Below are 21,756 nucleotides of genomic sequence, written 5' to 3'. Positions count from 1 at the left end.
ACTTGACTCACAACTAGTAGTTGAAGCCGTATATAATCACACTATTTGGTTTTATAACTGCTCAATCATCTATTCAATGATCTTCTTTGTCATTCCTTCAAAAAAAAAAATCAATCTTCCTTTTTTCTTTTCAAACTTTTTGATTAATTTCATTCAGTGACAAAAGCTGTATTGTAGACTAGTCACCAAATTTTTCACTTTCTATCTTGTATTTCAGCTATATTGTTCTTAATGAAATGATATTGACTTTTTTCTTTGTTACAAAAAACTAATGCATCGTAAAAGTTTTTTTTTTTTCTGATGAATCCATGACAAGAGTTTGAAGTATATACATACTTTTTTTTTATGCAAGAAAGTTTAGAAATTGGGCTCTTGAGAATCATCAAGGTTTACCAAGCACTAACAATGGTACTTATGTGCAGAAGTTGAATCCAACTTATTGATGAGTCAACTTCTTATCAATTAAGTCAACTTTCATTTTACTACATCCTAATATAAGAATCAAATAATCTTTTTCATTAAAAAAAACAAATGACTATTTACTTTCTTTTTTATTCAAAAATGGCTTTTTACTTAAAAAAATGAGTTTTCAGCGGGAAATACAGAATTCTTTTAGGATAACTTAGACATATTTTTTTTAATGATTCAGAACATCTATTCAGTCGCTCCTAAAATGTCATTAAAAATATGAAAACAGGAATTTATAGGAGGAAATAAGAATATATTATTAAAATGAATTATGTAAATATTCTACCTATGCTTGAATGTTGCTATATATCCCTACGGCAAACATGGCCAACTTTTTTCTTTTGGTTGTTTGAACTGATCATTCTTTCTGGAGCTAGACATCCATTTTAGAAATGAAAACGTGGAAGAACACATCCATCTATACTATACATACCATAAGCTAACATAAAACAAAAATTAATCAACACATGTAGAAAATAGGCTTGACTGCCCAACTTATTTGGTTTTATTTTACTGATTTTGTCATCTTTTTGTACTCATAGCTTATAGCTTATTTTCCAGTTAAACTGCAGTGGAAGGCAATGGAACCCGTCTACGATACTCGGCTAGAGCCCACAAGGGGTAAATATCTCTATACATTGGGTAATGCAACATACAATTTTTCATGAATACTCCTGTGATTTCCTGCCATAAATAAAACAAAACAAAAATTAATAATAGGTCTTTATTAGTTTTATAGATGGTAAGTGTGAAGTTTGAGTTTTGAAACAAATAAAATGTTTTAAGGTTTTGATGGAAATGTGGTGTCTTGATCCGTTGATGGTGGTCCTGGTTATATGTTACAAGAAACTAGATGCTAGATAGTAAAGAACTAACAAGAAGTAGAATTAAAATTGCAAAGTTACAATGAATGAGTGACTGCACTAGGCATGATAAGATAACTCCTATCAGAACCAGTAAAAAGAATAAATTCAATAAAGGATGACTAAAACCAAGAAAACAATCATTGGACATTAAATATATGCCAAACCATTAAAAATAAATTTGATCAAATGCTGTATCAGTAGACATTATTTATAAAAAGATAATGTGTTCTGTGATTATATAATGCTAATGACACCTGTCTAGTTTTTTAAGACCACATTCATTACTAAATTAGTATATCAAAGGATTGAGATAAACCTGTTGGGGCCAATCGCCTTCTTCCAACTGGGAATTGATGAGCAATTTTGCAGCACGATGGAGAGGAGTAGGGTCTCTCTCTGCCTGGCCGGCATGAATTAAACCCATAAGAGCCCATGCAGTATGTACAACATTGGATCGGCTTCCTTCGAGAGGTACATATATCTGCATTATTATTATTTAGCAAGACATTATTATTGTCAATTCATGTTGAAGTCAGCGAATGATTGGTAACTAATTAGTAATAAATACTCAATTATGAACCTTTTTTGGGCTTGAAAGATAGCTCTCCCCCCACCCACCATCCTCTCTCTGTGTTGTGAGAAGAAATTTAACAGCTTTGCGAATAGCAGCGCAATTGGTATAAGTCTTGCCAGCAGCTGCTAAACCACCAAGAGCAAACCAAGAACCATAAGTGAAGCAAACTCCCCAGTTTCCATACCATGAACCATCGGCTGTTTGTATATCTTCAATGAATCGAACTGCCTCGGAGATGAAATTCTCTATCTCTTTCTTCCTATGCCCTGGATATAGCTTCTTGAACAAAACTAAAGCTTGAATTGCTGATCCAGTGCACTCAACATATTCATGCTCAACAACAATGTCCGCAAAAAACTCAGTGGGATTGAGTAGCTGAAAATAAATAATAAAGGTAATTAGTTTATCAACTGATGAATGGATTTCACCCATGAATGAGTACATATTAATATGATACTTACTTCTAACCACTCTTGAGCTCCTGCGGGCTCCCATGCTGCCAAACCACCCTTTTTACTCTGCAATCATTAAAAATTTAGTTGTGTTAAAAGTAGATCAGGTAGCATAAATAAATCAAACATAAGTGATCAAAGTCATTTGCACTATCCTCGAGTTTCCATCGATCAGATATCAAGTAGCAAGTTCAAAGTTCGGAAATCAATTTAAGTAATCAATAAGCTAAATGTTATTATGGCAATAAATTTAATAGCACTTGCCTGAAGCGACAACAAGACATTGACCGAATCATATAACCTTTCTGGTTCCATCTTTTCCCCCACAATCTCTGGAGGCAACATTGATAAAAGTAGACAACACTGAAACACCAGAGAGTTTAACCTTTATTAACATTCAATACTTGTCATTGAGAAAGCTTATTAACAAGTTATGTTGTTAATTGCCTATACCTTCAAACCTTCAGCGGTGCAATCAGAAACTTGCCATCCATGGTCTTGATCGGAGAAGGTCCATGAGCCTTTAGAAATATGACGATGCATACTCTTAAAATCTCCAGAAGGGTTCTCTGTAACCTGTGAAATAAGAGTATTACTTTCATTGCAAGACAAAGATAACACACACATTGTTCAAAGGCCTGATGAACACTAAGTAGCCAATAATAAATGTGTCCTAATTAGAATAATATAATTTTACATACTAGTTATTAGTCAATATTACTTGGCTCAATAATTAGCTAAAAGTGATCATTTACTTAGTTTTCATTTAGTTGATTAAGTAAATTAGTAAATAAGAAGGAGAGGGATCCTAAATATCTCATTAGCTAATTTTTTAAAATTTAGATAACTAGATTGGTTCATTGTGATTATATTATATGTTTGTCATCAAAATTAAACATACCTGAGATTTCTTAATGAAATCATGTCCTTTGGCAAGTGCAGGTTCGATTTCATCATTTAGGTTAGCGGCAAGCAAAGCTTGAACGGCAAAACCAGCATCCCATTCTTGGCTACCAAAACTCTGCATTGTATTGACAGGAAAATTATTTAATGAATGTATCCCATCAGTTACAATAACAATAATAAAAATAAGGCTTAATTGCACTTTTGAACCCCTATCTTTCCAAAAGTTGCGGTTATGGACCCCTAACTAATTTAAATACAAAACAGCCCCCTATGTTTTGATTCTTTGGCAGTTTTGGACCCCTAAGGCAAAAAAAAAAAAAAAAATTGACACGTGGCACCTCACTTAGGGTGCCACGTCAGCGTTGACCGAGTCAACAATGGACTGGGGGTCCAAAACTGCCAAAGAATCAAAACATAGGGGGCTGTTTTGTATTTAAATTAGTTAGGGGTCCATAACCGCAACTTTTGGAAAGATAGGGGTCCAAAAGTGCAATTAAGCCTAAAAATAATAATAATATGCAAATAAATAATTTGTACTGAAATAAGATGAATTATATATATACCTGCATGGTCATTCCATCTTCTGACATCCACAAGTAATCTTGGACCCTTGCAAGATGCTTCTTGTAAGCATCTCCATTTGGATCTTCCACCCAACAAGCAAGCATACATAATACCTGATAAATATATATACATGTAAATGACATATTCGAATGAAACTAAGAAGCTAATTCAACTTCAGTCGATGCATACCGCTAAATAATCAATATGCTTAATTGCTATGCTACTTACCTTTTCCACACACCCAATGGTTAGGTATCGACTGTTCTCATCCTCGTAGTGGATATGCTTCATTGTAACTTCAAGGGCTCTTTTTCTGACCAGCTTGTTGAAAGGCCAGCGAGTGAGAAGCGGCTCGGTAAATATGTATAAGCTATCCCATATCAGATCTTGTATCAAAGGATGGGGATAGTAAATATCTTCCTGTGAGACATAAAATAGATCATTATCCCTCCTATTATCATGATAAAGAGGAAGTGTAAATCCACACATTGTAAACAATTAAAGACAATGACTCTCACCTTTGCACATAGGTGACGTGATTTCGTCCAGTTAATTTTTTCATAAGGCTGAGTATGGAGTTCTTCTCTCAACTGTAAGATGAGTGGTGTGATCGGACCCACAAATCTCTTCCCGTACAAGTAAGACATAGGCATGTATACCAATCGACAATAACACCACATTTTAGCTGCAATTAAATTAAATTAGGATGAAAATGAGATCAAATATAAACTCTCAACTCCATAATTCTATTGCATATATATATATATATATATATATATTGTTCCAAAGAGATTAGCACAAAAGAATTCAAAGAATTGAACCTGGATGCATAGGAAGAAATGAAGGAAGGATCCAAAACTCAGGGGGCATTGGGTTGCTTCCCAACCAATCAAAGAGACCAAGTATCTATAGGTAAATGATACATTCAAATTAGTAACATAAATATTTTCGGTTAAATATTAATATTGCATAGAAATGAATGGTAGGTACCGAAAGCCAAGTTTTTCCCCATGAAGGTATATATGTGACACCACCGTGTGCCCGAATCCAGTTTCTGGCTCTAGCACAAGCATTGTCTTGACCGCCATCAGGTCCTTCTCCGAGAATTCGCATACATATATAGTTAAGTGCAGTACAAAACATGGTGCTGTGACCCTCAATGTGTAGCCCCCATCCTCCATCTTCATTCTTCAAAATGAAATCACAACATGTTCGTTCAATATCAAATTTCACGGGTAATTAAGTAGCAAAAGAAGCAATGGTAGATAGATAGCACATACTTGGTGACAGTAAATGTAACGAAGAATCTCTTTGCGATGTTCTCGTGGGAAGACGGAATCAAGATGTCCAGTAATGTAGACACAGAAAACCTGCAATGTAGAAAATTAATTAATATTGATTACAATGATTAGCGTTTAAACAAGGCAGGCAGGTTAGTAAATGTATATTTTCAAAAATTGAATCCAATGATTTGCTGGAAAAAATAAAAGATCAATTTGGAGCATATCGTCCCTTTCCAATTATTGTAAGACTTCATTGTCCTTTATGAAAGGATATGATCATAAAAAACAAATTATTGTAAGACCTCATTGTCCCTTATGAAAGGATATGATATAAAATAGATTTTTTTTTATGCCAGAAAAAATAGAGATTGAGTTTTTTTTTTACAAGAAATAGAGATTGAGTTGTTTCGGTTTATTTTATATATATATATATATGGATTTGCTAGAACACGTGCCACTAGTTTTATGTGGGAGTGTTTTAGCAAGCTAGCAAATGCCTATAGGAGTTGCTAACATAAACCCACTTATTTTTTAAGAAGGTGTGTTTTAACAACATTCACCTTAATGTGTATTTAACAACTTTTTAGTTATATCTTTGTTAAAACACACCTTAATAAATTTATTTAAGAAAAATGCTAAATAGAAAGGGGTATTCATTAAACAATAAAACAAGTTTTTAGTGGTGTAATTATTATTTGATCAAAGTAAAAATTTGTGTTTTCAAGACACTATTTTTTCTTCAAAAGTACTAAATAAGTATTAGACTGATCAAGTTAGTATACTTTATTTCAATATTTACAATTATATTAATTTTATTTAATAAATAAATATTTTTTTGAACAATTTTATATTAATATTAGTAAGTACTCACCAAGGGAGGCATGAAAAATAGAGGACCTGCAATTTGAGCAGGCCAATGGCCATCACTGGTTTGCAATGCTGCTAGATGGTGTGTGCCCCTTCTCAACGTTGTCGTTGCTTTCTCATATGTTATCTCTTCTCCATCTTCTATCTTCACTCCATCTATTGTTTGCATAAAGTTATTTTCTCTTAGAACCTACAATGCCAACCAGCAAAAATATTAAAAAATGCACCATGGATAATGATAGATCCTACAAATGGAAGTTTGGAGAAAAGAGGAATTTTCTCCTTCTTAAATAATAACTTCATTTAGCATTTGGATTTCGTAAATTGCTCTAATATTTAAATATTATATACTCATTCAACATCTTAATTTCTCTTTATCTCTCTTCTTATTGCATCATCAATATATCACATCACTCTCTATATTTATTTCTCTCAAAGTGTAAATGAGTTTTGGGTGTCTATCAATCTTTTTCTTTCTATAAAGTCGAAATTTCATACATTTACTTTATTTAGGCTAAAATAGAGACATAAATTCACTTGCACAACATTTTCCCTAAAAAAAAAAAGCCAAAAAAATCATTTTATCTCACTTAACAAATGTTTGTTCAAATGTAGTAAAAAAATTTAGAAAACTCAAATGTATCCAAAAATCCCTTTCATCGAAGTATAAATTCCAATGTCTCATAATAAAGTCAAGTGCTAAAATTTATCATTTCTAAACAAAGCAATTAATTTGGCCAACGCTTGTTACTTTTGGTAAATTTGTAGTAATGATGAGTGAATTATAGGATTTCTTTTTTGAGAGGTGAATTGTGACATCAATATTTGTCGGGGATGCTTGAGTGAACACGTATTCGAATTGATCTTCACGCATATATTGTTTTCCACAAAATATGTTACCTTTAAAGTTACCTAATAGGTTAAGTAAGACGGTTGTGAAAGAGATTTTTTTGACCACATTGTGAAAGATAACTGTTACATGCTGTATTAGTTTAACTTTTTCTTTCCTGTTCAAAAATAGTTTAACTTATTCTTTTTTGACATGAACATGATGTATTATTAGTTTAACTTTTATACATTAGGTAAAAAATTATTATCCACAAATAAAAACTCACTAATTAGTAGTTTGTGTGATTTTAGAATTTGATTTGATTAAAGTTAAACACCTTTAATACTGTGATTATTTTTAATTTTGATTGTAAATCTATATATCATTTGTTCCAAAATATTGTAAAGAAATGAATTAGATAGTTGGAGGGTAAACCATACAAATAGAATGGTATGTATTCATATTCATTTAGTAGTGTCGGTGGTGAAATGATGATTATTGAATATGATGATAATGATAGGTAGTAGTAATTAAGTACCTGAAAACGCCATAGGAGGTCACCACAGGGCTTGACCTTGAATCTGTTGTCATAGAAATTCTTACGAGCTTCTTCAACTTGTGCTCTTTCTTCTTCACTACCTGCTTCTGGATCATACTCCCATGTTTGTCTTCCCACAAAATTATTTGTGCTGAATAAGTATGGCTCATTCTTTCCCTCTCCAATCTTCAGCTTCCACATCTTAATTACTTTTTTTCAATTATTAGAAGTTTTAGTGATGAGTTATATATGGAAGCTAGCAAGACCTCCTTAATTTGATTGATATGAGGAAAGACTCATTCATATTGCCGCTACTTATAGTAGATATCCACAACAACTCTCTCAATCTAATTTAAAACTATTTCTTACTTTTCGAACCAAACCCACCTTTTTGTTTATTTTATTTTATAGCGTGACACCTAATTACAACTATTCATTTTTGCAATAATATTATTTATTACATGATTATGTTAACAAAATCGTATTTCAAATTGCTGTACTTAATTTTTTCTTTTTTTTTTTTTAAATTTAAAAATCATTATTGTCAATACAAAAGTGACGTTATTACTTTTTACTAATATTCTTAAAGCATTTGTTAACATGACCATCATAACTTCCTAAATAAGACCACTCATACTGATTTTGTCATTTTCTTTTCACATATGTGCACAGCTTTTCTTATTAAACAATGACCACCGCTTTAATATACCAACAAAAACATATATTCATTTTAATATTAATAATATATAAATAAATGGATCGATCCTTTTTCGCTTTGAAAAATATAAAATATTCGTGACTCCTAACTACAATGCCTTTTTCGCTTTAATGTACATTTTTGAAGTAGGTGTTTTCATATACATCTTGTAAGTGTTCTTCCATTGAGTTGCAGTTGCCGTCATGTATTCTTCTCAATTTATCTTTACAATGATAATAATTAAGCAGTATAAGTGTTATCTCTTCATTTTTGTCTCATATGATTCATCGTTTATTTTTTGCAGTTTCCTTTTATTTTAGAATATATATTTAAAATTAATTCTTGAATTCAATCATTATTGGTGAACAGGATGGAATTTAACAATATACATTCATTGATTATTATTATATATGTAGCGAGTATAGCGTGGAGAGCAGGATAAAATAAATGAAACACGAGGGAAGCGTGGTCACAAACGAGGACTACTACAAATTAATTAATTATCATAATATATAAACAAAATGTTGAAGGGGACCGGACTGAGAATATTTACAAATAAAAAATGTCATCTTTTTTACTGAAAATGAAAAAAGTCAATTGTATTTAATTTACATTTGGTACTTTATTTATTTAACATGCTTTTTTTTGGTAGATAACATTTTTCTTATTATCAAATGAAATTATGTGAATTCACAAATAAAATATAATTAAGTGAATGTTTTATTAAATTATGGGAATTTCGTTTTCTATTTTGGTAAACTCATGTGAAATTCAAAAGGTAGTTTTTTTTTTTACATTCATTCAAATGTTAAAATTAAGATAATGTAATCAAAATAATCGTGAGTTTGAACATTCTTCATCCATAATTTGATATTGGTACTAACGTTACAAATATAAATAGAATTTTTAGAAATCAATAGCACGTTCACAAACCAAAATTATTAGTCTAACAATCAAAGCTATTTCTTTTATATATGCTCAAATGTCAATAGTAATGTGAGATCAACACTTGTTAATCGCATTCATCTATCAAAGAAAATAAAAAATATTTGTTGATGTTTGCTCAAATTGACTATAGATGGTCTATGAAGTGACCAACCTGACCACTATTTTTCAAACCAAATTGAACAACATGTTAACTATGCATTTGTGAAGTTTATATTAAAAATTTGTGATTCACACACTCTACATGGAGGGATGTGAGGCAACCAACTTAGTTAATTACTGACGCACAAAGTATCATAGTTAACATTATAGCCGACCCATAACCCGTCGTTGTTGGGCTATGCCACATGGCTTCATAAAACTTGGGGTCCAAAATATATATTTTAATATGTAAGACACTAAAGCAACAGTTATATATAATTAAAATTGAATAATTTACAAAATGACAACAATGCTTCAGTGGTGTTTCCTAATGTGCTTGATCTTGTTGTCATGGGTTCCATTTAATAAGTCTTCTTTATGGGTGCCCCTAATATGGTCCCTATTTTTAAGGGTGCACTCGTAGTCCCCTTAAAATGACCTTCAATAGTATATTGCAAAAAAAATTGTATTTTGTCCCACATAACAAAAAAAAAGTAAGTTGAATAATTACTTTTACGCCCTTTGATGTAAGCCATAAATTCTAAGTGTAGAACATAACCATTTTCTTCATCTCGTTCTCAATCTTCATTGCCCAGAAGCATTTTCTTCCTTCCACTCTCTCTGTGTTAATTGCCAAACTCATGGCTACTTCTTCTATCAAATATTCACCTTCACCAATCACGACACGCTACTCCATTTAACCAATATAATATATGAATTTCTTGTTGTACCTTTGTTGATTTTTGTTCTATGTTTTTGATACTACTACTTATTGAGGAGTTTGATTTTGGAAAATGATAGTAAGATAAAGTGTCATCATACCGTGTACTTCATTGAAAAATGTTGACAACAAACTCAAGTAATTTTTTTGTCGAAAATACAAACTCAATAATTTTGATATTAAGTTGACATATCCCTTTCCAATATAACTTGAATTATTTTAAATAAAAGAAACACGAATTGCAGAAGAGCACCAATAACAAAAGAAAAATTAATCTAGAGGAACCAACTTGAAGAGAGAGAAGGAAAATGCATCTCCACTTGGGGATTTTTTTGCTTATGCTGAAGGGTTTAAAATTAATTACTCATGTTCACTTTAAAAAATTAATTTTATGCTATGTGGGACCACAACAATTTTTGTTTATGTAAAGGGACCATGGGTGCAACTTTAAAAATATGGACCCTTAAAAATAGGGACCATATTAGGGGCACCCCTCCTTTATAGTTCATTATTTTTGCCAAAGTTTAAATTATTTGTCAATTCATGAAAGGTTGAAACCGGGCCTATAAATTACTTAAGACGGCTCTGGTTAACATACGAATTAAACTATACGAAATAGTCATGAAAATGTTATTTGAATTACATTTCAACACTCCTTAATTCTAATTCTTGAAGCTAAACGCATTCAACATCTTCCTCATTTCCTTGAACTTCTCATTCTTCAAAGGTTTGGTTAGGACAATTGCATCCTAATCATCCGACTTGTAGTAAGTTAGAGTAACCTAATTGCCCATATTCACTTGATCTCTATGAAAATGAAAGTTTGTTTCTATGTGTTTATTTTTCCCATGAGCTTTGAAATTTTTATCAAGGTTGATTGTGAATTTGTTGTTCACCATAAGTTTCTTCTTTGTTGTTAATCTTCATTACTAGTAGTCGAGATTGCAACCAGACACCTTGACTTGCTACATTTCAAGTTGAGATTGGATAGTTAATGATTAGAACATATATTATGTTGTGCGTATCCGCTCTACTTTATCCCACACTAGTTTGAATCACATAAGTCAAACATCTTTCCTCTTTGACCTTCATGATTGGGGAAGATAACACCATAACCAATAGTGTGTTTAAGGTATCTCATGATTCTGTTGATTACTTGCAAATGAGACATTTTAGGTTCCTGCATGAATTTGATTACCACACCTACATTGTGGCATAAATTAGGTCTAGAATCGAAAGTATACCTCCAGCATCCCACAACATGTTTGTATAGTGTATTATCGACTATTTTATCACCATCATTTCTCAATTGGCTTAATACATTGTTTGGTCCCTTAACTTATTTTATGTTTTCACTTTGGTCCCCTAACTATAAAGTGTCTTAAATTGGTCCCTTATGTCTTTTGTCGTTATATATTTTGGTCCTCGCAGTTAGTTTTTTGATGTCTAATATTTTTAATATGATAATAACCGTTTGATTGCAGGTCCATAATTACAGTGAACCACCCATATCTGATTTTTTTTCCATCTCTTCTTCTCCTTCCCAATTCTTCCTGTTGATCTTCATCATCTTCAACATTGTTCTTATAAAACCCAGAAAACTTAAACAAATAACATCTAATCTTTTTTATTTTTCTTCATCTTCATATCTTATCTTCTTCAACATTCATACAAAAATCCAAAAAAAAAAAAAAAAAAAATGTTGTTATTGGTGGCTATGGTTGTTGCTGTAACGATTAGCATCAAACAAAACCAAAATGATGTTAAGGACGATTTTAAGGATGATTTAGCAGACAACAAAAAGAATCATGTTGCTTCTACATTGAAAGCGGTGCAAACTATTTGTCATCCCACCACTTACAAGAAGGAATGTGTTGAATCCCTCGTAGTGGAGGCTGAGGCTGGCAATGTCACCGACCCAAAAGAACTCATTAAAATAGCATTCAATGTTACCATCAATAAAATTGGTGAAAAACTCAAGGAAACTGAAATGTTTAGTGAGATCGAGAAGGATTCTAGATCCAAGGATGCACTTGATACTTGCAAGCAGCTTATGCATCTTTCAATTGGTGAATTCACAAGGTCACTTGATGGAATAAGCGAGTTTGATCTAAAACATATGAACCAAATTCTCATGAATTTGAAGGTTTGGCTCAATGGTGCTGTCACATACATGGATACATGCTTAGATGGATTTGAAAACACTACCGGTGACGCTAGTAAAAAAATGAAACACTTATTAACATCAAGCATACACATGAGTAGCAATGTCCTTGCTATTGTTTCAAATTTCGCCGACACAGTCTCTGATATGAACGTATCCAAACTTTTTGGACGTTGTCTCCTTCAAGATTCTGAGATTCCTTCTTGGGTTGAACATCGCATACTCCTTGATGCAATGACAAACAAATCAAAACCAAAGCCTAATGTTACCGTAGCTTTAGATGGTAGTGGTGATTTTAAGAGCATAAATGAGGCATTGAAAAAGGTTCCCGGTGAGGAGGATGAAACACCATTTGTGATCTACATTAAGGAAGGTGTTTACCGAGAGTATGTTGAAGTTTTAAAAAATATGACACATATTGTGTTTGTTGGTGATGGTGGTAAGAAGTCAATAATCACTGGCAACAAAAACTATATGGATGGAGTTACCACCTACCATACCACCACTGTTGGTATGTCTCTTTCCACTCATGCATATATGTAGAGCTTAATTGTCTTTTTATTTTGTTCCAATTTTGATACATGAATTACAAATTGATGAGAAATTTATGCATATGATTGCAGCTATTCAAGAAGATCACTTTACCGCCATTAACATGGGTTTTGAGAATTCAGCTGGTCCACAAAAACATCAAGCAGTGGCACTAAGAGTTCAAGGAGATAAGGCTATCTTCTTCAATTGCTCAATGGATGGATATCAAGACACACTTTATGTACACGCCATGCGTCAATTTTACCGCGACTGTACTATTTCAGGTACCATCGACTTTGTCTTTGGTAATGCAGAATCGGTATTTCAAAACTGCAAATTCGTGGTCCGAAAGCCTATGTCAAACCAACAATGCATTGTGACCGCACAAGGAAGAAAAGAAATAACTGCACCATCAGCAATAGTCATCCAAGGAGGCTCTATTGTTGCTGACCCTGAGTTCTATCCAGTCAGGTTTGACCACAAGTCCTACCTAGCCTGTCCATGGAAGAACTTCTCAAGGACTATCATCATGGATACATTCATCGATGATTTGATTCATCCCGATGGTTTTTTGCCATGGCATACAGAAGAGGGACCTATTAATATGGACACTTGCTACTATGTTGAATACCATAACTATGGCCCTGGTTCAGACAAATCAAAGCGTGTGAAATGGGCTGGAATCTATAACATCAATACAAAGGCTGCACAAAAGTTTGCACCATCCAAGTTCTTCCATGGTGGTGACTGGATTAAGGACACTGGAATTCCTTACTATCCAAATATACCGGAACACAAGAAGCACGAAAAGACAGTGCCTAAATGGTGATCTTGATAGTGTTTTTTTTTTTTAATGGATGGTAGTGAGTGTATACGAAAAGTATTCATAATTAATCCCTAACTATTACTTTTGTCGATCCGTTTTGTCATTTTGATACCATCGATTAAAAGGATGTTTCCCTCAAAAAAAAAATCGATTAAGAGGATCTTCTTAGTTTTTTGTCAGTTTCTGAGCGATTAATTTTATCAGTTGCTGCATTTTTTGTGAAATGATTGAATTAGTTCTGCTGTTTGATTATTGAACATATTTTTTATTGAACTTTTTAGACTATGGAATTTGTTTTCTCTCTAGTCCCTAACAAAGGAATCACTATAGTGCTATTGCTGTCATTTAAGGAATTGATGAATCTTTGCTTAAAATTAACTGTCAAGGATCAATGTTATACTTTTGTGTTCTTTATTGTGGTCGAATAATATATTTCACATTTTCTCTGTTGAAGATCAAAGTTATACTTTTATCTGTGCATTTTCCTAAATCTTTGCTTAGAATTAACCGAACAAGATCAAAGTTATACTTTTGGATTCTTTATTGTGGTCAAATATATTTCACATTTTCCCTCTGTTATATTTCACATTTTCCCTCTGTAGCTGTTTGTGTAACTATTGTAGTGTAAGGTTTGATAGAATGAAGAAGGTTATGCTGAGGTTATCGGGATTTTAATTTATATAATACTTGGATGCAGGTCCTTCTTAGAGGCCCAAAGAATGCTCGTGAAGCAGTGAAGCACTTTGGTCGTGCTCCTGGTGTCCCACAAAGCCACACCAAACCTTATGTTAGAGGAAAGTCAAGGAAGATCGAGAAGGCTAGACGAAAACAAAAAGTAAGTTAAAGGACCAAAATGAAACTTTTAATAGTTAAGGGACCAAAAGAAAACCCAAAAATAAGTTATGGGACCGAAACGAAACTTTTAATAGTTAAGGAACCAAAACGAAACCAAAAATTAAGTTAAGGGACCAAAAAAGTAATTAAGCCAAAAAAACTAAATCCTTTGTAAGCAATGTTTTGAGATTGATTTCCTCTTGTGCATGCAAAAAAAAAAAAAATGCTAATATATTGATTAAATTAGTTCCCGAGTTTGACTCCTATGAATAAGAGTAATCACTAACCATTAGTTTAAGGAAGAAAAATAAAACATCACACGAGTTTGAATCAACTAAAACAACATTTTAATTAGTTAAGTAACATATTTTAGTAACAAACAATTATGCCATATATACTGTGTGGTTTCCGTGTTTTACCATTTATAGAAATGAGTAGTTGCCCCACATTTGAGTTCATCTCTGCATATAAATATCAATCAACATTGCATGCTAAGATTTAGGGACGCATTATTCTCCAACGGACTTTGGCGGAGATTGCTTTCCTCCCAAGCAAAATTTCTCTTCTTCATTTCGTTGTATGTGTAACTCCTCATAAATGGCTGGAGGAGATGCACAAAAAGGAAGTAGAATCGCCATAATTGGCGTATCTACCTTGTTATTGGTGGCTATGGTTGTTGCTGTAACGATTAGCATCAAACAAAACCAAAATGATGTTAAGGACGATTTTAAGGATGATTTAGCAGACAACAAAAAGAATTATGTTGCTTCTACATTGAAAGCGGTGCAAACTATTTGTCATCCCACCACTTACAAGAAGGAATGTGTTGAATCCCTCGTAGTGGAGGCTGAGGCTGGCAATGTCACCGACCCAAAAGAACTCATTAAAATAGCATTCAATGTTACCATCAATAAAATTGGTGAAAAACTCAAGGAAACTGAAATGTTTCGCGAGATCGAGAAGGATCCTAGATCCAAGGATGCACTTGATACTTGCAAGCAGCTTATGCATCTTTCAATTGGTGAATTCACAAGGTCACTTGATGGAATAAGCGAGTTTGATCTAAAACATATGAACCAAATTCTCATGAATTTGAAGGTTTGGCTCAATGGTGCTGTCACATACATGGATACATGCTTAGATGGATTTGAAAACACTACCGGTGATGCTAGTAAAAAAATGAAACACTTATTAACATCAAGCATACACATGAGTAGCAATGTCCTTGCTATTGTTTCAAATTTCGCCGACACAGTCTCTGATATGAACGTATCCAAACTTTTTGGACGTCGTCTCCTTCAAGATTCTGAGATTCCTTCTTGGGTTGAACATCGCATACTCCTTGATGCAATGACAAACAAATCAAAACCAAAGCCTAATGTTACCGTAGCTTTAGATGGTAGTGGTGATTTTAAGAGCATAAATGAGGCATTGAAAAAGGTTCCCGGTGAGGAGGATGAAACACCATTTGTGATCTACATTAAGGCAGGTGTTTACCGAGAGTATGTTGAAGTTTTAAAAAATATGACACATATTGTGTTTGTTGGTGATGGTGGTAAGAAGTCAATAATCACTGGCAACAAAAACTATATGGATGGAGTTACCACCTACCATACCACCACTGTTGGTATGTCTCTTTCCACTCATGCATATATGTAGAGCTTAATTGTCTTTTTATTTTGTTCCAATTTTGATACATGAATTACAAATTGATGAGAAATTTATGCATATGATTGCAGCTATTCAAGGAGATCACTTTACCGCCATTAATATGGGTTTTGAGAATTCAGCTGGTCCACAAAAACATCAAGCAGTGGCACTAAGAGTTCAAGGAGATAAGGCTATCTTCTTCAATTGCTCAATGGATGGATATCAAGACACACTTTATGTACACGCCATGCGTCAATTTTACCGCGACTGTACTATTTCAGGTACCATCGACTTTGTCTTTGGTAATGCAGAATCGGTATTCCAAAACTGCAAATTCGTGGTCCGAAAGCCTATGTCAAACCAACAATGCATTGTGACCGCACAAGGAAGAAAAGAAATAACTGCACCATCAGCAATAGTCATCCAAGGAGGCTCTATTGTTGCTGACCCTGAGTTCTATCCAGTCAGGTTTGACCACAAGTCCTACCTAGCCCGTCCATGGAAGAACTTCTCAAGGACTATCATCATGGATACATTCATCGATGATTTGATTCATCCCGATGGTTTTTTGCCATGGCATACAGAAGAGGGACCTATTAATATGGACACTTGCTACTATGTTGAATACCATAACTATGGCCCTGGTTCAGACAAATCAAAGCGTGTGAAATGGGCTGGAATCTATAACATCAATACAAAGGCTGCACAAAAGTTTGCACCATCCAAGTTCTTCCATGGTGGTGACTGGATTAAGGACACTGGAATTCCTTACTATCCAAATATACCGGAACACAAGAAGCACGAAAAGACAGTGCCTAAATGGTGATCTTGATAGTGTTTTTTTTTAATGGATGGTAGTGAGTGTATACGAAAAGTATTCATAATTAATCCCTAACTATTACTTTTGTCGATCCGTTTTGTCATTTTGATACCATCGATTAAGAGGATGTTTCCCTAAAAAAAAAAATCGATTAAGAGGATGTTCTTAGTTTTTTGTCAGTTTCTGAGCGATTAATTTTATCAGTTGCTGCATTTTTTGTGAAATGATTGAATTAGTTCTGCTGTTTGATTATTGAACATATTTTTTATTGAACTTTTTAGACTATGCAATTTGTTTTCTCTCTAGTCTCTAACAAAGGAATCACTATAGTGCTATTGCTGTCATTTAAGGAATTGATCAATCTTTGCTTAAAATTAACTGTCAAGGATCAATGTTATACTTTTGTGTTCTTTATTGTGGTCGAATAATATATTTCACATTTTCTCTGTTTAAGATCAAAGTTATACTTTTATCTGTACATTTTCCTAAATCTTTGCTTAGAATTAACCGAACAAGATCAAAGTTATACTTTTGGATTCTTTATTGTGGTCAAATATATTTCACATTTTCCCTCTGTTATATTTCACATTTTCCCTCTGTAGCTGTTTGTGTAACTATTGTAGTGTAATGTTTGATAGAATGAAGAAGGTTATGCTGAGGTTATCGGGATTTTATTTTATATAATACTTGGATGCAGGTCCTTCTTAGAGGCCCAAAGAATGCTCGTGAAGCAGTGAAGCACTTTGGTCGTGCTCCTGTTGTCCCACAAAGCCACACCAAACCTTATGTTAGAGGAAAGTCAAGGAAGATCGAGAAGGCTAGAGGAAAGAGGAAGAGCAGAGGATTCAGAGTTTGATGTGATAGTATTTCTTTGCTGGTATTATTACTTTTGAAATTCAGATTTTGTCTACATCTAGACAGTGTTGTTATTTATGTTTGATAATGATTTTCAGTATGAAGATTTTATTCCTTGCTCCCTTATTTTCTGTGGTTGTGTTTTGTGTTGCTTTAGTTACAGTTTTGATGTTAGAGAATGGGTAGTTGTTAATTAAGGATGCATGCTTATGCGTTGTGAAATTCAAACATGTTATGGTGCTTGGCTAGATTTTCTAAATTACATTTGCAAGTAGTTTTGTTCGGAAATTCAATCCCACTTCATTTCCGCCACCGTTTTGAAACCAAACAGCTCAAGTCTGTCTGATTATACTTTTTTTGTTCTATCTTTCACATATAAATCCCACTTGGTTGCAAAAGAACTTAATGAAGAGGAAGGTTGAACATAATTTTGAACTTTGAACAAATCAGCAACTTTTTAAACCAATTATGAGAAGTATAAACTATGCTTCGCTAAGCAGAAAACAGTGTTTAAATTACAGGCAAAGAGAGCTGCTGTGAAAGTGTTCTTTGTTTACGGCTTTCCCTGTTTCTTGTGATTTCAGCCAAATGAATAACTATTCTCCCTTCCATTTAAAGTAAGACACAAGCATTTTGTTTTCTTTAAAAAAAATCGGTAGCAAATAGCAAAGCTCAATAGTTTCACACCATTCTTACCCCAAAAAAATAAATGCTTTTCTTGAGTTAAATCCTAATGATAGTTATTATTGGTGATCTGTTTTTATATTGGCTACGCATAAATTTGAGCTGGTGCTTTTTATGTATTGGGGAGGCGGTCCTCTACCACTATTCTGAATCTGACGAGTTCCATTTTAGAGAGTTTCACATAAACAGTGAAGCTATTAATCAAAAGATTCAAATACCTCATGTCATTCTTTTGAGTTGGACTCTCGTTTTCAACTTACATTCTAATATGAAGCGGCTCAAACAAAAGCTTTTAAACACAGCCTCAAGTTTAGTACTAGTATTAAATCTATAAAAGTTGAGAAAAACAACAATATCAATCTTCATGCATCATTAACTGAGAACAACTTTTATTTTATTAAATAGATGGAACAAACAAGAGTACACAAATGAAGCTCAGAACAAACAAAGGACTTACAAATTCAACATTTATAAAATAGCTTGCCAATATTAAAGTTTCTTTCAACTGAACTTTAATTAGCGAGAACGGTTCCACCATTAAGTACTTGTGGATCAGAACTTCTGAATAAAGTCATAAATGTGATTGCTGATGTCTTGTGCTGCTTCTTGGTTGTTGAAGTGTGCTATCCCTTCCTGCACAACCACTTCCTCCAAACCTGGAACATCTTTCTTGAAACCACCATCGAGGATATATTCCTTCATACTCGGCGTAGTGTATACCAAACCACAATCACCTGTAATGTACTTCACCGGTACATTCACCACTCCTACTTCACTCCATGGTGATGTTAGCTCCCAGTTCCTGCAAAGTAACCATTATCAGCTAGTGAAAAGAGGTGAAGTTCTATACTTCTATGACTTTTGACACCTTATTTTTATGAATTTTCGAAAATATAGTGACAACAACAAAAATGAACACTTACAAGCTCAAATTTCTATAGTAGTTCAACCCTCCAGTGAAGCCAGTTTTGTTGAATTTAGTAACATAATAATCAAGATCTTCTTCGGAAAGCCAAGATGGTAAGATATCTGGCATATCCGGATTGAATCCAGTTCCATACTCTCCTTTTGGGAAAATTGGAGGACCGGGTTTCCTCGTTGTCATCATGTTACGCAAAAAATAGGCAACGCCTACTTCAGCCAATTCGGCTTCCGCTTTTCCAGGTTCCTATCAATGTCAACATAAGGTGAATACTATTATATCCTAAAATTTTGTTGTACATAGTACTCAATCTTGAATTAATTTTTACCTGAAATCTGCACACATAGTAGTCATCTCCATATTTGGCATGAAAAGCATCATAGTTGTTGATTTTGGGGTCTCTTCCAAGGAAGGGTCGGAATGGAACACTAAGACAAACATAGGCCTTGACTCTTTCTGGTCGGAACATGCAAACATACCAACCGATGATTGCACCCCAATCATGTCCGACAAGGTACACTTTGTCCACCCCTAGAGAGTCAATGAGTGCAATGATATCACCCACAAGGTGAAAACAGGTGTAGTTGGTCACTGATTCTGGAGCTTCAGTGTCACCGTAGCCCCGAAGATCAGGGGCCACTGCACGGTAACCCTTGGAGCTCAAATCCAGAATCTGATGGCGCCAAGAGTACCATAGCTCAGGGAAACCGTGCAACATCAACACCACTGGACCTTCTCCTTTCTCTGCAACATGCATTTTAATGCCATTTACTTCTACTATTCTGTGCTCTACATTCTCCATCTCTTTCTATGTTTATGTGATTGTGTTTGTTTTGCCTTCAAACTTTTGAATTTATAGAACACAAAATCGACAATAATGCAATATTTTATAGATTGCCTATGTATCATTTTATCATACAACTGGCAAATTTTATGAAGTCTTTTAAGAATATTATTATAATGGAAGTCTTTTTTTTTTTTTTGGTTACATATTATAATGAAGTCTTCATGTTATGAAAGATTAACAAATTATTTTTTTAAAATATAAAATATCAAGTTGTTGTCCGTGAGCTTAACTAAGTTGGTAGAGACAATATAGAGCTCGGTGTTCTAACGCTTAACACCCCACTTAATCACCTTAAAAAAATGAATTTCTAACCACTAAACTCCTTAAAAAAAATCAAGTTATTAATATGTACGTTAAATTTTTTCCCAGTGAATTAAAAACCCATATGGATTTTAAAGTGCAATTCCCCAGGATGAGTGGTTGACATTTTTGGAAAGAGAAAATTGAACTTCAAATTGGGAATTTTAGGGTTTTAAAATTGATGAAATAGAAAATGAAAACTTGAATCGGAGAATGTAATGTTAGGATGAGTGGTGACCGACTATATGAATTTGGAACACAACCCATTTAGATCTTGATTATTTAAATCGGAAAAGTGGGATGGATAAATTGAAACTTTACTAAAATTGAGAAAGTGGGAGTGAATGGAATTCGAAAAAGTGGTGATAAAAAGAGGAAATCACATAAAATCTTCTTTGTTGATGTATGCAGGAACAAGAAAACTCAACAGCGGTAACAAGATGAGAGAGATGAAGGGAAGTGAAATATATGGTAGAGAGTTTTATGTGTTGTTGATGAGAATTTTATTTTATTTTATCTTTTGATTTTTTTCTGGGTTATATGAAAATTGACTAAGGAGTATGAATGTGTTGATGAAGGAGATGAAGGAAGAAGAAGAAGAAATAAGAAAAAAATTAGGCGTTGATAGTTTATCGTAAGATACAACAGACTTAAATGATCCAACGGTTCTCTTTTTGAAAAAAATAGTCAAATAGTTAAAAATGTTTAAAGGTGGACCACCTTTAAACATGGTTCACCTTAGACATTTGATGTTAAAAACTAACGGAGAAGACCAAAACAGTAAACGGCAGAATATTTATGGGACCAAATTGAGATGCTTTATAGTTAGGGAACCAAAGTGAAAACTAAAAATAAATTAAGAGACTAAATGATGTATTAAGCCTTTCTCAATTTGGAGTTTGCTTCGATAGATATGCATGTTGAGTTGCAACTCAAAATATTGAGTCTCTTCAATATGTCGATGATGTACTTATTTTGATGAACTATCATTCCCTTTCTACTATTAGTAAATTCAAGGCCAAGAAAGTATGTTAATCCTCCTAGGTTAGTCATGTAAAACTTTATCTACAATTCAAGTTTTTCAATCTCACTGTGATTGCTTCTATATATGAGTATGCTATCTACATGCAGGAACACTATACTGAGATTGCTTAGACTTGAACCTTTGATATATATTCCATGATTTACACTATGAACGTGAAGTATCCCATGTGCTTAAGGAACTCGCTCATTAATCCTCTTATGATAGGCTATAAGGCCTTATTAAGCTTTAGGACATTGTACTCCTCACATTTCACAATGAATCTCCAATGTTTTTTGACACACACTTCCTCCTCAATGCTTCCATCGAAAAATTTGGACTTGACATCTAGTTGAACAAGATATTAAGGTTCATTCAATTAATGATGTATGTGATCCATAATATGAACCAAATGCACCATTAATTGAATGAACTCAAAAAGTCAATTTTG

General features: G+C 33.5%; 4 protein-coding genes across 4 annotated transcripts; 2 read left to right on the top strand and 2 right to left on the bottom strand.

The window, feature by feature from the left end:
• Nucleotides 1-700: 700 nt before the first annotated feature.
• LOC11434381 (beta-amyrin synthase) lies at nt 701-7,693 on the bottom strand. Its single transcript, XM_003604073.3, has 15 exons — nt 7,348-7,693; nt 5,985-6,170; nt 5,111-5,200; nt 4,821-5,018; nt 4,652-4,736; nt 4,349-4,515; nt 4,059-4,250; nt 3,830-3,943; nt 3,262-3,381; nt 2,814-2,936; nt 2,625-2,723; nt 2,370-2,426; nt 1,915-2,283; nt 1,651-1,815; nt 701-1,152 (listed from the first exon to the last, which is right to left on the bottom strand). Exons 1-15 carry the CDS (start codon nt 7,546-7,548, stop codon nt 1,030-1,032), a joined length of 2,289 nt encoding a protein of 762 aa, XP_003604121.1. The 5' UTR covers nt 7,549-7,693; the 3' UTR covers nt 701-1,029.
• A 3,857-nt stretch (nt 7,694-11,550) lies between these two features.
• On the top strand, nt 11,551-13,375 carry LOC11421037 (pectinesterase). The gene is made up of 2 exons (XM_003604072.4): nt 11,551-12,526; nt 12,639-13,375. The coding sequence occupies exons 1-2, from the start codon at nt 11,551-11,553 to the stop codon at nt 13,373-13,375; spliced, it is 1,713 nt and encodes a 570-aa protein (XP_003604120.2).
• A 1,428-nt stretch (nt 13,376-14,803) lies between these two features.
• LOC11418679 (pectinesterase) lies at nt 14,804-16,688 on the top strand. Its single transcript, XM_024781628.2, has 2 exons — nt 14,804-15,833; nt 15,946-16,688. Exons 1-2 carry the CDS (start codon nt 14,804-14,806, stop codon nt 16,680-16,682), a joined length of 1,767 nt encoding a protein of 588 aa, XP_024637396.1. The 3' UTR covers nt 16,683-16,688.
• Nucleotides 16,689-18,587: 1,899 nt separating this feature from the next.
• LOC11420463 (epoxide hydrolase A) lies at nt 18,588-19,948 on the bottom strand. Its single transcript, XM_003604070.3, has 3 exons — nt 19,466-19,948; nt 19,139-19,383; nt 18,588-19,017 (listed from the first exon to the last, which is right to left on the bottom strand). The coding sequence occupies exons 1-3, from the start codon at nt 19,937-19,939 to the stop codon at nt 18,768-18,770; spliced, it is 969 nt and encodes a 322-aa protein (XP_003604118.1). The 5' UTR covers nt 19,940-19,948; the 3' UTR covers nt 18,588-18,767.
• Nucleotides 19,949-21,756: the final 1,808 nt, after the last annotated feature.

This window comes from Medicago truncatula, chromosome 4 (assembly GCF_003473485.1).
Source record: "Medicago truncatula cultivar Jemalong A17 chromosome 4, MtrunA17r5.0-ANR, whole genome shotgun sequence".
Classification (NCBI taxonomy): Eukaryota; Viridiplantae; Streptophyta; class Magnoliopsida; order Fabales; family Fabaceae; genus Medicago; species Medicago truncatula.
This window is presented reverse-complemented; position numbering and strand designations above follow the sequence as displayed.